This window comes from Branchiostoma floridae, unplaced genomic scaffold, assembly GCF_000003815.2.
Source record: "Branchiostoma floridae strain S238N-H82 unplaced genomic scaffold, Bfl_VNyyK Sc7u5tJ_1320, whole genome shotgun sequence".
NCBI lineage: Eukaryota > Metazoa > Chordata > Leptocardii > Amphioxiformes > Branchiostomatidae > Branchiostoma > Branchiostoma floridae.
The window spans coordinates 20,585-34,887 of record NW_023365698.1 but is presented as its reverse complement, the minus strand read 5'-3'; the positions used below and the strand labels follow the sequence as shown (position 1 = coordinate 34,887).

Here is a 14,303-nt window from a genome sequence, read left to right as displayed (position 1 = left end):
TCAGTAGTTAGGCACTCACAACGATTTGCATTTTGTTTCTACAGTATGGGGCCCGTATACAAGCTGCCAGATTCTGTACAAACAACTACAACAGCTAGTGAAATACCACAGTTACCAATCTAGGATTGATGTGTTCAAAAATTGTTTTTCCCAGAACTATCGTAGAGTGGAATTTGTTATCACCAAGTACAGTAGGGGCATCTTCTCTGGATAGTTTGAAAAAAAGGACGCTTGTAGATAGAGGTGCAAAAGTTAGGTGTGACGGGTTGTTTAGTGTAATATACCCAGCTGCTGGTTTGTTACGCCAAAGAGCGGTTATTACCGGTTATCCAGATCCAGATACAGCCTCGGTCTTTTGAGTCTGAGTGCGTATCAGAAAATTTGATAAAATCATTTACTATTCACAAAAAAGTCGCCCGAAGTGGGCATTATTACCCTGGTGTTTTTACTGCATTTGTAACTAAATACTTGTAGACAATGAGGAACTGGGCACGCCAAGTTGTCTTACCTTCATCAACGTAATCAGGGATTGTTTCGTTTGTAAATTGTTGTCTACCCAGTGGGTTACAACTATGTCTCCGGCTTTTTATTTGTAATGAAATTTTCTTTCATAGAAGGAGAATTTATATCTTGTATCAAAAAGAGAATTGTATTTATTGTTGTTTTCTTTTATTTTTAGAAGACCTGATAATTGTACATACAAAGTATAAAATCATAACGTATTCTCTAGAACTAAGGGAAAGCATGCAAAGTCGACCAAATCATACTACAGTAAAAGAACCGCACAACGCATTACATGTACATTGTATATACAAGATATTAGAACTCGAGGGACCCAATTTGGAGATTGAAATGTTCGAAATTGAACTTCATTCCACAAACCAAGGCATTTTCTTCCTTTCTCAATCGCAGTCGTCGCGATTTGAAAAAAGAAACCGTCGCCATATCGTTGAAAACTCGATACTATATCCAGGCGTTTCATATTTTTTTACTTGCTGAAAATAAGCAAAAAAACGTTACTAAAGTAACAGATCAATGTACAGCAGTATCGTTCTGAGTGGTGAAAATATAGAAAAGCAAAAAAAGATCAGTGCACCAGATCGGATTACCCTAACCAATTAGGCCACGAAACCAGACGTTAAGTACTTGTGTGTGTTTTATGAAAGAAAGGAGGTTATAGAATAGAGGACGAATGTCATTTTGTACAGTAGAGTGTAGATTGTATACCGTAGAGACAAATTAACTGTATAAGTTTATACAAAACCAATTTCCTTATGTTATAGTTATACACCTAAGTTCTGTATAAAATTCATATTCCTAACGCAAATAGACAATCATAAAACATAAAACATATCTGCTCTTTATCTCCACTATATTCTATAACAGAAAGGCGAGGAGAAGTTGAATTTATCCAGCATTACAGCAAGTCTCATTTCGTATATGTTAACTGTATCTTGTCAACGTGTCTTGTGTGACTGTACTTAGCCCGGTGTGGCAAAAATGTGCAATAAAGGTCTTCATTCTCTTTTCATTATATATCTTGCCAAAACCTCACTGCTTAAAAGTGTCTGCTATATATCATTAATACACGTAAAAGGTAACCCCACTGTCTACTATTGTAACTTTTTTTGGCACCCCGGACATATATTTGAGCCAATTAACGGGTGTACCGCACGCAGACAATGGTTCTATGCAAATGAGATTAGACACAGCTTGGGTCGGGCAGTGATTTGCATACTGCAGCACCTGAAGACAATGGAAAAGACCCGGATGAACAAACAGTATAAATAGAGCTGGAATCCGCGGGAAGTTTGTCTTACTTTTCAGCGTGGGTCAAACGAGACAGCTCTGCGTTTCTTTTCTCTACGTACAACATTTCTTCTGACCACCAAATTTGCCGGTTACTCTCAAGTTCCTACACCAGGTAAGTTCATTTCTATTTATGCTTGCGTTTTAGAGGAATTTTAGCATAGTTTAGACGTAGAATACTGCAGTGAAGAATGGGTTTCTTTTGTTTAGCAGCTTGGTCACGCGTCCATTTTTGCTGTGAACATGTGGCCACACTGAATGCAAGATTCGTGGTCCCAGAAAGTGACTACCCGAGACTTGCATTTCTCATCAAAACGTTTCATTTGTTATAAGTCTGTACGTGGAGTAGCAGTGAAAACGAGCAGAAACATGGTTTTAGGGTTTAACGACGAAACAAAACTGTCTGCATTTAGTTCTTTATACGCGGCCAAGCTATTTTTTTTGTCAGCTATGCGCAGTTGTATCGTCTCAAACCACGTTTTGATTCACTTAACTTTCTGTAAACCAAGAATAGGTTTTTTGATAGCCAATTTCGGTTTGATAGTTTTACGTGGTTTTCCAAATAGTTGTGGCCTTGTAGCTGTAACAAATGCAAATGTACCCGATAGCTGTATCAGCTGCAAAACACGTGATTTTATTCGGCATGTGTTAAATATTGCCTGTTCTTTTTCTGGAGTTCTTTTTACTAGACAAAATGCATGTGTTAAGCAAGCCTGACAGTTGTGTAAACTTGACCCATGATAACTGTTTAATTTAAATGAAAACCAGGTGCCTTCTGTATAATCGCTACTAACAAATTTCAAACTGCACCCCGTGATTTTTGTGTGTAATTGGATTACTAACTCAGCCAATCAAATGAGGTTAAAATGGTGCCTTGGTCAATCAGACTGAAATCCAATGCTTATTTTGCGGTTGAAGTTATAATTAAGAATCCACTGTTAGTAATAAAAACAGTTGTAAAAGCTGAACACTATATAATATTATTTGTCGCGTGACTTTTACTAGCATAGTGAGCGCTCTTCCTCAAGTAAGCTTGTATGAATTTGTGGGTACATGTAATACAGTATGTCAAATGGTTACACCTTGTGAATTAGCATAACAGTGTCCAGAACGTAATGGTGCCTGCAAACAAAAATGGCGACATGTTTACCTACAATTCCTGTCACCCGCAAATGCGTAGTTGAATGTACGGAATGGCTTATTGTGAAATCATAACCAAAAATAATGTGTTTGAAAAGTCATTATAGTAAATTAAGATATCTTTCACTGATAACTGATATGTAGTTTTCCAGAGAATTGAGTGACCTGTAGCTGGATGAAATGTGAATAGGTGAATAATGATTCTATTGTTATTATCTTCTAGTGACCATGCCTGTGGATGCCCGAGTGCTGCTCGTGCTAGTGACGTGTGTTCGGTGCGTGATCGGCCAGGTTCGGGTTTTGCCGGACAGTCCGTCGGTTGTTCGGAAGGAGGGCGAGGACATCATCTTCACCTGCAGTGACGACAGCGCGTCTCTGGCCAATCAGGAGCTGAGATGGTATGGACCAACCGGAGTCGAGATCAGCGGGACCGGAGTACGCGTGTTCACGGAGAACTCCCAGGGCCTGTCCAGGCTGAGGGTGCTCCAGATCCAGCGGCAAGACGGAGGTACGGTTTACAATAGCTCACCGTTCATTATTTGTAATGTACTGTACACGTAATTTACTATTGTCTCGTACGTACTGCCATGGAAAATGTTCACGGTGGTTTAAAATTCGTGGTAAAGTGGCCACCGCGGAAACCACGAACATTTCTGCATTTACAGTAACCACAATCTCCAAACAGATACAAAGGTAGCATAACAATTTTTTGCATTGCCGTGCCATCGGCAATGCCTTATGCCAGCTTTCTTCCATGGTTCCATGGACGGACCTTTTAACCCAGCCCTTCCAAAGCCCCTTCCAAAGGCCCTTCTTTCCTTGCCGAGTTTCATTGCTTAGTTAGACAATGGTACATTCCAGGCGAGTATTTAAACTCTCTTCTAGACGCATGTTACTGTATGTGGTCCAGCGTAATAAATCTACGCTTTAACTCACCATGTTTATATAAAGATATATCACAAATTGCATCAGAAGGAACTTATTTTGTAATGAAAAATAATGCATATTCATTGTGGGTCAAAAAGTTTTACAAAACCTGTTTAATGTGCCAATAATTCATGTGACATAAATTATGATAATGAGGTAAATTTTCAATATCCCCTTTTGCTGCATTTCCTACTGAAGTTGTAGGTGTCGCTCTCAGCAGTTCAGTCATAAAATACGCGGCAATGCACAGCTTTTCTTAAAAAAATTTCTTGTTTAACATAGTATCAAAAGCTGCCCGACGAGTACAGTCCTAGGAGGGTTTGGCTACCGGCTCATGAACCCCTTTGCCAGCTATACTCCTTAGCCACCTTTGAATCTGTCTAGAAAGTAACATATCCAGTAAGCCTTGTCTGTCTGCTTTCCTGAGATCTTCTTAAACAAGGTTGCTTTCTGGAGTGCTGCTTCTCCACGCTGCTTCATCAAAAACAATGTACACTTGTTTATACTTTTGTTAGTTTAGTCATTTCGTATTTAAACCACAGCAAGTGAATTTAATGACACCTTTTTCAACACGCATAATAATTTTCACCTGCAAAACGAGATGCTCCATGCAACGAGAAAATAACAAGATCGGCAAATGTCGTGTGGTAGCCTTGATTTGTCGTTGCTGTTCTTCACCCGTGTTGACTGATTTGTAGAAGTGATATTAGTAAGGTTGCCATGACCAGTTGTAGAAGTGACAGTAGTTCGGTAGTTATAACGGCAGTGCAGTAGTAGTTCGGTAGTTGTAGAAGTAACATAGGTGTGGTAGCCTTGAGTGTAGTATCCAACTTTCTAAGTGGCAACTGTCTACTTGAAATAAGACTACTAGTAGATGGTGCATAGCAATGCCATATTTTGTCAGTACAATTGTTACAACGTTTTGTCAATTCAGGCACCTTTTTTCCCATCTTGCTTTTTTCATCCTCATTTGTAGTCTGCAGGTGACGTAATTAATCAATGAAATTTACTTGCTGTTGCCTTATAGTTATATATGTACAGTATTAACGATGTTTTTAAAACATGCTTATATGTTTATATGTTTATATAATCAAAAGGAAGCCAGAGGATTTTTACAATTCCATTGTCGAAGTTGACTAAATATCTAGATAACTAATGCCTGTTGTTAGTTACCAATGTATTTTTTGACAATGTCGTTATGATGCTTCTATCGTATATATTATTGTTTAGTCTATGTTGTGCCATGTATGTGTTTTTATGTGTGGGAGGGCAGCCTTCAAGTATGCATTTTGCACCTGTTTTGCCCTCCCCTTCACTATGTGATAAATCTAATTAAAGAAATAACTGTGCGTTGTTTATTGCAGGAAGCTACACGTGCCGAGGGGAGTCTGGGGACGAGATCACGTCAGTGCTGGTTGTGTTCAAGCCCATCACGTTCGACAGCGCACCGGCTGAGCAGAACTTCCAAGTCAACAGGTCAGGCATCCTCCCATTGGTTAAACTGCTGATTATGATTGACAGTCATTATTGGCCAGGCATCTACATGCGCGTGGCCTTCATGGCTGTAACCAGATCATAATGTGGTAACGATAGACCGGTCCAATAGATCCGCTAACCCACGCCAAAGAGTAGATATGCAAATGTTTGGACGGCATGAAGTTACTCTCGCATTGGTTAAACCGATAATTGCCGTGCTCTCATTGGTTGAGATGCTTACAGTGTTGATTTATTTATACATTTCATGAGGAAAGCGCACCTTTCAAAACGTAAACATGCAAATATTTGATGACGTACCTGCAACCAATCTCCCATTGGTCATACTGCTAATTGTGATTGACATTCAGCCCCACCCATTCCATTAAAACAAAATGTCGTATTTAACAATATTTTGACGGACACGTTACACATTTGAAACAAAGATTGCTATAGCCTTGATGGTTGAACTGCTGATTATAATTGAGTCATCATCGGTCTACAAGTTGTTCATAACACCCTTCTCCCGTGTTTCTCCAGTGACATGTAACACTCATTAGTCAAAACGCAAATTGCTATTCTCTCATTGGTTAAACTGCTGATCATGATTGACAGTCATTATCGGTGTACAAGATGTCACTAACACACTTCTCCCATGTTTCTCCACAGTGACGCAGTTCTGGAATGCCAGGTGTCCGGGGACCCCCAGCCGACAGTAGTGTGGTACAGAGACAACAACGAGGTCGGCAACAGCGCAAAGTACCGCAAAATGGCCAACAACAACCTAGTCATCGGCAACATCCAGCTGCAAGATGCCGGCCTGTACAAGTAAGCATCGTTTATCTTTAATGTCTTGCCAACTTAAATTGTTCATTGATGAAATTTATATTAGATACCGTTGTCATTTGTTCGTTAGCTTTATTCATCTCGTAACGGCTTCCTGCAGTTTTGTTTTTGCCTTTTCCTTTGTTTTTGCACAAGTTTTGCACAATGATTAGACTTGGCAATTTGAACTACCAATTTTGATGTGAGGTTACCCAACTTAACGTACACGTTTGTCTGTCCACAAATGGTTCAAACGGGCTGGCAAGTCACTGAATAAGATTCTTTTGAATGAGACAGATTCTTTTTATACAATCAACCTTCCTCGGTTCACATTGCGCTACAACATACAAACGCCACTTGTGTGGATATTTTGCATCTGGGACCGCATCTGTGAACCAGTTAATCTTGTTAATCACTTTATTAGTAACTTAATGTTTAAGGTTTAAAGTATAGATGTTAACAGTGAAGGCTTTTATCATTGTGATCATTACAAAAGTTAGAATGTCTGTGTCTGGCTTGTCACTAACTTAATCTTTTAATTTCGCTCTGTAGATGTGAGGCGTCTGTGGCGAGTGACGGGCGGTTTGCCGAGCGGGACATCCAGGTGTCTGTGCTGTACCCCCCAGCGGTGTTCATGGACACACCGGACACAGTGGGAGCTGTGGTCGGCTTCACCGTCAACATGAGCTGCAGCGCCCGCGGTAACCCCACCCCGCAGATGGCCTGGTACCGGGACGGGAGAGAGCTGCTGCCCTCGTCTGACGGCAACGTTAGAATCTACACAGCGGAGGGTGTCAGCATCCTGGGACTAAAAGTCAACAACTCCACAACGTACGGAGAGTACAACTGCACTGCATACAACGGGCTGGGTAGCGTGTCCAGGAACATCATTCTCCGGGAGGCGGCAGTCCCCACCCCGCCGACCGGTCTACGAGTCACGCACCTGGCTGCACATCAAGTCACCATCCTGTTCAAGAAGTCGTACAGTGAGAATGGAGTCCCCGTGACACACTATGTCACAGAGATCAGCGGCTCCAACGGAGACATGTCTTCACAGGTGGGACCTGCCTCGGAGACGACCATGACCCTGGACGGGCTGGCGAAGAACACTTCCTACAGCATCCGTCTGCGAGGCGTCAACATCGCAGGAGCCAGCGACGCGTCCGAGGCTCTGAACTTCACAACCCCCGGGGAATCCCAGAATCCGAATGCTCCGGTCATCTTGAGTGACAAAATTAGCGCAGAAGCTATCGCGTACCAACTCAGAGCTTCAGTCCCCTCTGATCCTACAGACCCTGCCGTGGACTGCGCTGTGTCTTACCGGCAAACCAGCACCAACCAGCTTCGGCATCAGTGGATGAACGTCACCTTACCCTGCAACAGAAACACCAGCATCAGTACCGTCCTCATCACGGGTCTGCAGTCTGACACCGAGTACGAGGGGAGAGTCTACGCCATGAGAGCTTCAGGAACTGTTGGAGTCGCGGACTTCGTCTTCATGACTGCTGCTGAGGTTACCGCGCAGCAGGTGGGAGGGGTATCAGCAGGCGGAACAGCGGCTATTGTCATTGTCGTGCTCCTGGTCGTCATGGTAGCGGCTGACGTCACGTGCTGCGCGCTGGGAAAAGGCGGCGCCACGCTCTTCCTCTGGAACAAGGTCCGAGGCAACGCCAAGAGCATCCCCATCAAAAACGAGGAGGCTCCCGCTGAAGAGTTGGAGACAACCATGGCGGCAGAACCCCAGTCTGCCCCCGCCGACCCCAGTTCGGGACCCACCACCGAGAACGGCACACCACAAGACGTCAAGAAAGCGAAAGCAGTGAAACTTCCCCTAGCGCTCTGGTGGAGCAAATTTAAGCGCGCTCGTAACCAGGACGGTGCAGGGCCGACTGACGGTGCCGAAAAGGAGAAATCCTGCGAAGAGCGAAAGGCTGAAAATGGCGAGGTGGCGGAAGATAGCAACCAACAGAATTCGGTCCCCCCTAAGAGCGAATCTGAAAAGACTGCTAACAGCGAAGAAGGAAACGCTGAGGAAGAGAAAACTGACGCCGTGACGTCAGAAGAGGAAGCTTCGCCAGCCGCGCCCGACGTTGTCGGAGGGACTGACGCTGCGGAAAGCACCGAGACGACCTTACTTCTGGACGAGACCAAGGAAGACGCTCCTGGAGAACAACCTAACGGCCTGGCAGTCTAGTCCGAGATTTTCTGTATGGTCCCAGACTCTGCACACATTGACTTCGGCTTCCTTTTACCTTTGTAAAATTGATGCAAGCAAATTTTCTGCTTTTAAGGACCATTGACATACATCCAGTATTTTAAGCCATGAATGTAGTAACAACGCTTTAAGTGACAACATGTACACGATGAATTTGACGTGTCGATGAAGAAAATGCTGTTTTAGTATAAAACCCGTTTTAGTATAAGGAATGTAACAATCTGTGTATTTATGTGTCCTCTATGTAACTCCGTTATAGCATCTCGGTTTGTGTATTGCTTTGAGTGTGATGTCTTTCGAAACATTTTCAATTGTTTTTTTGTTTTGTTTTTTTGATTCAACGTATTTGTTTGGCGTGACAAAGGATAGTTCGTCGCAACGTGCTTCAATTTAGTACGCAAATTCAACAAAAATTCCGTGCCTTTATCAATGTTCGTTTGAATGTATACAATGTACACGGGCAGTTACTGACTGATTCTATCAACCATACCTGGTTAGCGACAATGTAGACCGTAAAACATTTATGTTGGTGATGACACTATCTGACAGGTTACAGCTTAATGTTTTATTGTTCTATTAAAGTTTTTCCACTGGAAAACCTGTTTCATGCCTCGTACATTTATATAGACTGGCCAAGACAATACAAATAGTTCTAGCTTTAATTGCATGTATCAAAAGCGGCCCCTATTAATTTCTGCCAGTACTGCAACAGTGTTCAACATTGACCACACCATAAAAGTATGTAGATGATCTATGCATATAATCTAAATCCCTGGTGACTTCTTTGATGCGGCGGTGAAACTAGTTGTCAACATGCACTTTTGATACTGATGTGTATATCTTAATTGGGGGGAAAGAAAATTATTTTTAGGAGATTATCAATCTTAACATGTCGAGTTCTCTAAGTATTCTGAATTTTAAAGCTACATACAAAATACACAAAACTTGAACAACAAAAACAGAAGTAGTGTGCAACGGAAACTACGATAATCTGTTCATGTTACGAATTCAATACTTTTCCCCGTGTTCTAGAAACAAAATTAGTTTCCGTTGCACACTATTTCTAGCTATCTTTGTTGTTCAAGTTCTGTGTATACTGTATGTAGCTTTAAAATTTGGAGTAAGCTTATAATAAAAAGAACTCTACAACATTAAAACAATTCCTCTAATCAACGGATTTCTTGAAAAGATTTGAAAGCAACTAAGCACAAATTTTGCATCTAACCCCCTCGCCAAAAGTATAACCTCCAAGGCGACACCATAACATGGTGTAGTATAGTATCATGTCATAATCTCAGCATGATGAGAAGACCAGGATCAGATGGGCATGCGCAGTCATACTTTAACATGCTTAAAACCGTTTCTGAAGCCATTCCAGATCCTAATCCTGGTGAATGGTTGAGTGTGTAGGTTTAGCCTTCACGTTGTTGGGAACTCCACTATAACTATGAAAGTGCAGCATTATATGCATGCTCGCTCTAGCTGACAAATTTTGACAAGGAGGATGTTAGTCTCCGAAAAAGAGACTACTCTCAAAGACAAAGCAGAGGTTAGGATCCGGCTGTTTTTCAACGTTTTTCTAGTCGTTTTTATCGGGCTTTGTATTTTGTATGTTAGGTTTAAAATTTGACACCGCAAGATACAATACAAAATAAAAAGCCCTATAAAAACGACTAAAAAAACGTTGAAAAACAGTTGGGGCCTAACATCTGCTTGGACAGTATACAGAAACCTCTTATTCGGCATGCGCGACTGAGCCGTATATGGAGGAACTTCATGACCTGATGGATGAACTGAACTAAACCTTTTCCAAACCATACACGCCGAAAACGTCCTCTATAAGGTAGCTAGTACTAGCTATTGTAACATGTTTTAAATGAGTAAATGATGCCACCTTTACACAGCCTACAATTTGTCTCTAGTATACGGAGTATGTCATAATGTACCTAAGGTATCACACAGTTTTTTTCATTATAGTCTTCTCATTAGGTGATGATTTTAACATCTATTTATGTTCCCTTCAACCGTGGATGAATATCAAGGATAGATATGTACAGTAGAAGCCGCTTAATTGCACGGCCTATTTGCCAGTGAATTTGGTGCAATTATCCGGCTGGTGCAATAATGCGAAGTTATCTAGCTGGACTGCACCGGTTTGGGATTCATGGATTCCGTGCAGTTAACAGAAGTGTGCGTTAATCCGATGTGCAATTAACTGGCTTCCACTGTATTACGTTTGTGTGTTTTTGTGTATTTATGTTGTATTCATGTAGTAGTTTGCTTATATACTGAAATAACGCTCAGCACCAATTTCAGATCGTTTGTTTGTGTGTTAACAACTTGTTCAATCAGCAATGAAAGCATTTTAGTATTGATGGATCAAAATCTTTGCTTGGAAATTCTAACTAGAAACATTTTATGCTTTAAAAACGCTGCATGTCATCGCTCTGGCCCCAACTACGGCATCTTGATGTATCAAAAGCGTCACCTAGCAAAGTTATCCACAACTGCAAATGGCGTCCTGTTGAAAGGCATTTAGACCATAGCAAGTAAATTGTATGGATGACATAAGCGAGCGCATTGATTTTCGCCTGATTAAAAAAAAAAGACATTTTGTTGCCCTCTAACCGTGGTCAACATGCCGAAAATTGGCAAATTTGACAAAAATTTGACAATTTGATGCTGTTATAATTGGCAAAATATAGGTAGAATATATGTTAGATTCATCGGAATGGGCACGTTAAGTCCATACTGATTCATGGGGCAGATAATGTAACGTTACGGTATCCTACAGTAAAGACAGTTTCCAGACAGTTCAGGTTATAAGTCATTGTGTTCTAGTAGCCTTTGCCTTCAGTCGGCGCAGGTCAAAAAGGGATCCATCTGTTCTGTACTTCAGGTGCCCACGACCTCTTGCCTCGTTAAGAACACAAGTGAAAAACAGGTTAAAGACAATTGGTGCTAATACGGACCTCTGTTTAACACCATCGGAGAGTTCAATTGTTTCAGATGATTCTCCCCCACACAGCACCATGCCTGTCATCCGGTCATGAAATAGGCAAATAATATTGACAAGCTTTCTGGGGCACCCAAACTTTTCAAATATTTGCCAGAGTGCCTCCCTACTGACAGTATCGAAAGCTGAATTTTGTTTTTGGCCTGGGGGGAGGGCCATTGAAAAAAAGTAGCCTTAGGGGCCTTTGTAAATTTGACAAGCAAAGTATGCCCCTGAAAAGCAGGATATGAAGTTTCAGATGGTCAAGACTTCACATTTTTCTCTGGCCGTCCCTTGCGCCTCCATGCCCACGACGCTACCAGCAAAGTTTGTCCCCCAAAATGCGGGAAATTGTGTTGTTTTTTAAAAACATCTTTAGTGATTTTCAAAGAAAAAGATCTAGAAACACATACAAAAACTCGCAATTGTGTTTCAGAGGGTCCAGATTTTAACAAATTTCCCAGAACTTAACTTGCGACGGCCAGTGCATCGGCACTCGAGATTGTGAAAATACATTGGGGGCTCCGTCGCCCTCAATAACTATCCTCTTTTCAACCTCCTTGCTTAAAGTTAAACTAAAACCATCTGAATATCTAATAGAAGGGCTATTAAACTTAGCTGAGTGTATCAACAAAATTCCCCTTAACCTGCAGGAAATAGTTCTTCAGAGAGTCAAGATTTCAAAATTTTCCCTTGGAATACGTCAATGTACTCATAGTTCGCCCTCCCCCATAAGAAATTTGCTTGCGCCGCCGGCTTTGTTGTGTGATTCCATGGATTGTTCGCACGAAGTTTACGGACTATAGAAAATAAAATTGCTATCGATTTCAATCCTGCATGCATCGGTACTTCCACTTTTGTAAACGGAATGGTTCACGGAGGGCAAAGGGATGTTACTTTCGTGTCATGATTGGTTGGTTGCGGGCTGACTCTGTTATATATGACGTAGCTAAAATGCCTGACAAATGCCCAGATAAAATGCAAAAGTGACTTTTAAATGGTTTTCACAGTCGTTTAGATTACCAGTCCCGTGCATAAAATATTCTATAAGCTTTTAGAAGCGGAATAACGCAACTATTTGAACTAAGTGGCGCTCTTGGTGCAATCAATCCGTTCCACAACTGTTGCGCCACCTTGATCATTTTATCATAAGGGACTTTTGTCTTTTTCAAACCGTTTTCTGTCAATAATTTGTCGCCGAAAAGTGGCTTGGTAAAGCTGTTTACCTTACAAATAAGTTCGGCTTGGAATATTTCACTACTACCAGCGCCATATTGAATTTATTTGCCGTCGAAGCCCAGAACTATTAATCGTCCAACTACACCAGCGGCCAGCCGACTGACATTTCTTTGATGATGGAATATCTTAAAGTATTTTTACCATAAGATGGACGAAAATTTACTAAAATGCAGTTGGTTTTGAGTCAGACAACGCATTTGTATTGTTAAAACGTGCTAATTAAGGACAATTAAAATCAGCGGCAGACAACGCATATGAATAGGCGACGTTGGCGGAAAAAAACACAGGGGAGTTATCGTAACATAAACATTACTACGACCCGCCTTTAAAGTTTTCAACCAATCACGGACAGTGTCCAATGGTGACAACTATGATTGGCATGTTATTTTCAATATTCATGTCCCACAACTTCCACAAATGGGGATTTTTTGATGCGGTTTGATGTGCCTGCCTTTCTCGGCGTTGATGTGGACGCATATCTTTTTGCTCAATTATTTTCCTCACAGAATGTCTCACAGAATGCGGAAAATTGCGTTTAGAGCGTCAGAAACGTCAAAATATCCTGGGGGAGTATGCCCCCGGACCCGCTAGACCGGTCGGGCAGCCGTTGGTCTGGCGTGTAACGTTGCCCCAACAGAACTTCAGCGTGCGTAATTTGTTGACGCTCGGCCTGGTATCTCGATCACCTTTGTCACCACTAGGGCTGGGTACCGGTACAGAACATTCAGGTCCAGGTCCGGTTCAGGTCCAAAGGATTAGGTCCAGGTCCGGACCTGAACCTGGACCTGATTACAGTAGAACAGCAGTACTATGTCATGCATATGAAATTTTGGAGAGATAGATTCAAACACAGGTCTCTATGAGTGTGTAACTGTAGATGGGAATGATAGCTATCTATACTCAAACAACTAATATGCAGGAAGGAAACGGATATGTTTTAAATACTGGTTCTTTTGCCTGAATTAAAATGATCTCGTTTGTTTTGCTGCGCGGCAATCGCCAGGTGTGTTGTCGTTATATGGTGGATTTCGGCTATTCAAGCTCAAGGAAATAAGCTGAGTATGGGCACAACGGAGCGACAAATATATAGGTAACTTGATTTGCGGTTTACTTGGTTGTCATTTTTGTTCCCAAGTTAGGCAAGTGTAAATTTACGCCAGTGCAAGTATATACATGTGTCGCATCACTAGCCACTTATTAAAGTTGTAGGCTAGCCACTGTTGACACTTACTCAAAACAAAGTACCTTAACTGACATCTCCGTCTATTGATACATCCTTTAACCGTTTTAACTTCGAGATATTATTTACAGCTGCATGTAGCAGCTCTGTTTGGTCGTAATATATTATTAGTCTTGGTCTTGGACCGAAGATCGCCAGTAGCGATAGTCTGTTACTGACGTGAATTTTCGAAACGGTCCAGCATCCGGTCCACGGACTTTTTTCAGGTCCGGTTTTTTCGGACCGGTCCAAGAAGAAAAACCGGTTTTGTACCGGTACACTGTACCGATACCCAGCCCTAGTCACCACTGCTATTGTTCAGAGGCTATTTTTATTGCTATATGATTTGATTGGAGGGAGTGTACCTGTGTAATATGGACTTCAAGGTGAGGAAAAATTCGGGGGGGGGGGGGGCAATTGAAAAAAATTTGCGGGCGGGGGGGGGGGGGCCATAGAAAAAA

The 14,303-nt window shown here is 41.9% G+C and overlaps 1 protein-coding gene across 1 annotated transcript; it reads left to right on the top strand.

Annotated features, from left to right (window-relative positions):
• The first annotated feature begins 1,751 nt into the window (after nucleotides 1–1,751).
• On the top strand, nucleotides 1,752–8,987 carry LOC118407350 (neural cell adhesion molecule 1-like). The gene is made up of 5 exons (XM_035807813.1): nucleotides 1,752–1,924; nucleotides 3,173–3,457; nucleotides 5,241–5,352; nucleotides 6,019–6,177; nucleotides 6,727–8,987. Exons 2-5 carry the CDS (start codon nucleotides 3,178–3,180, stop codon nucleotides 8,366–8,368), a joined length of 2,193 nt encoding a protein of 730 aa, XP_035663706.1. The 5' UTR covers nucleotides 1,752–1,924; nucleotides 3,173–3,177; the 3' UTR covers nucleotides 8,369–8,987.
• Nucleotides 8,988–14,303: the final 5,316 nt, after the last annotated feature.

Coding starts and splice junctions, on each gene's coding strand:
- LOC118407350 (XM_035807813.1), top strand. CDS start 3,178: ATGCCTGTGGATGCCCGAGTGCTGCTCGTGCTAGTGACGTGTGTTCGG. Junction 5,353..6,018: donor CAGAACTTCCAAGTCAACAG/GTCAGGCATCCT, acceptor GTTTCTCCACAG/TGACGCAGTTCTGGAATGCC. Junction 6,178..6,726: donor CAAGATGCCGGCCTGTACAA/GTAAGCATCGTT, acceptor TTCGCTCTGTAG/ATGTGAGGCGTCTGTGGCGA.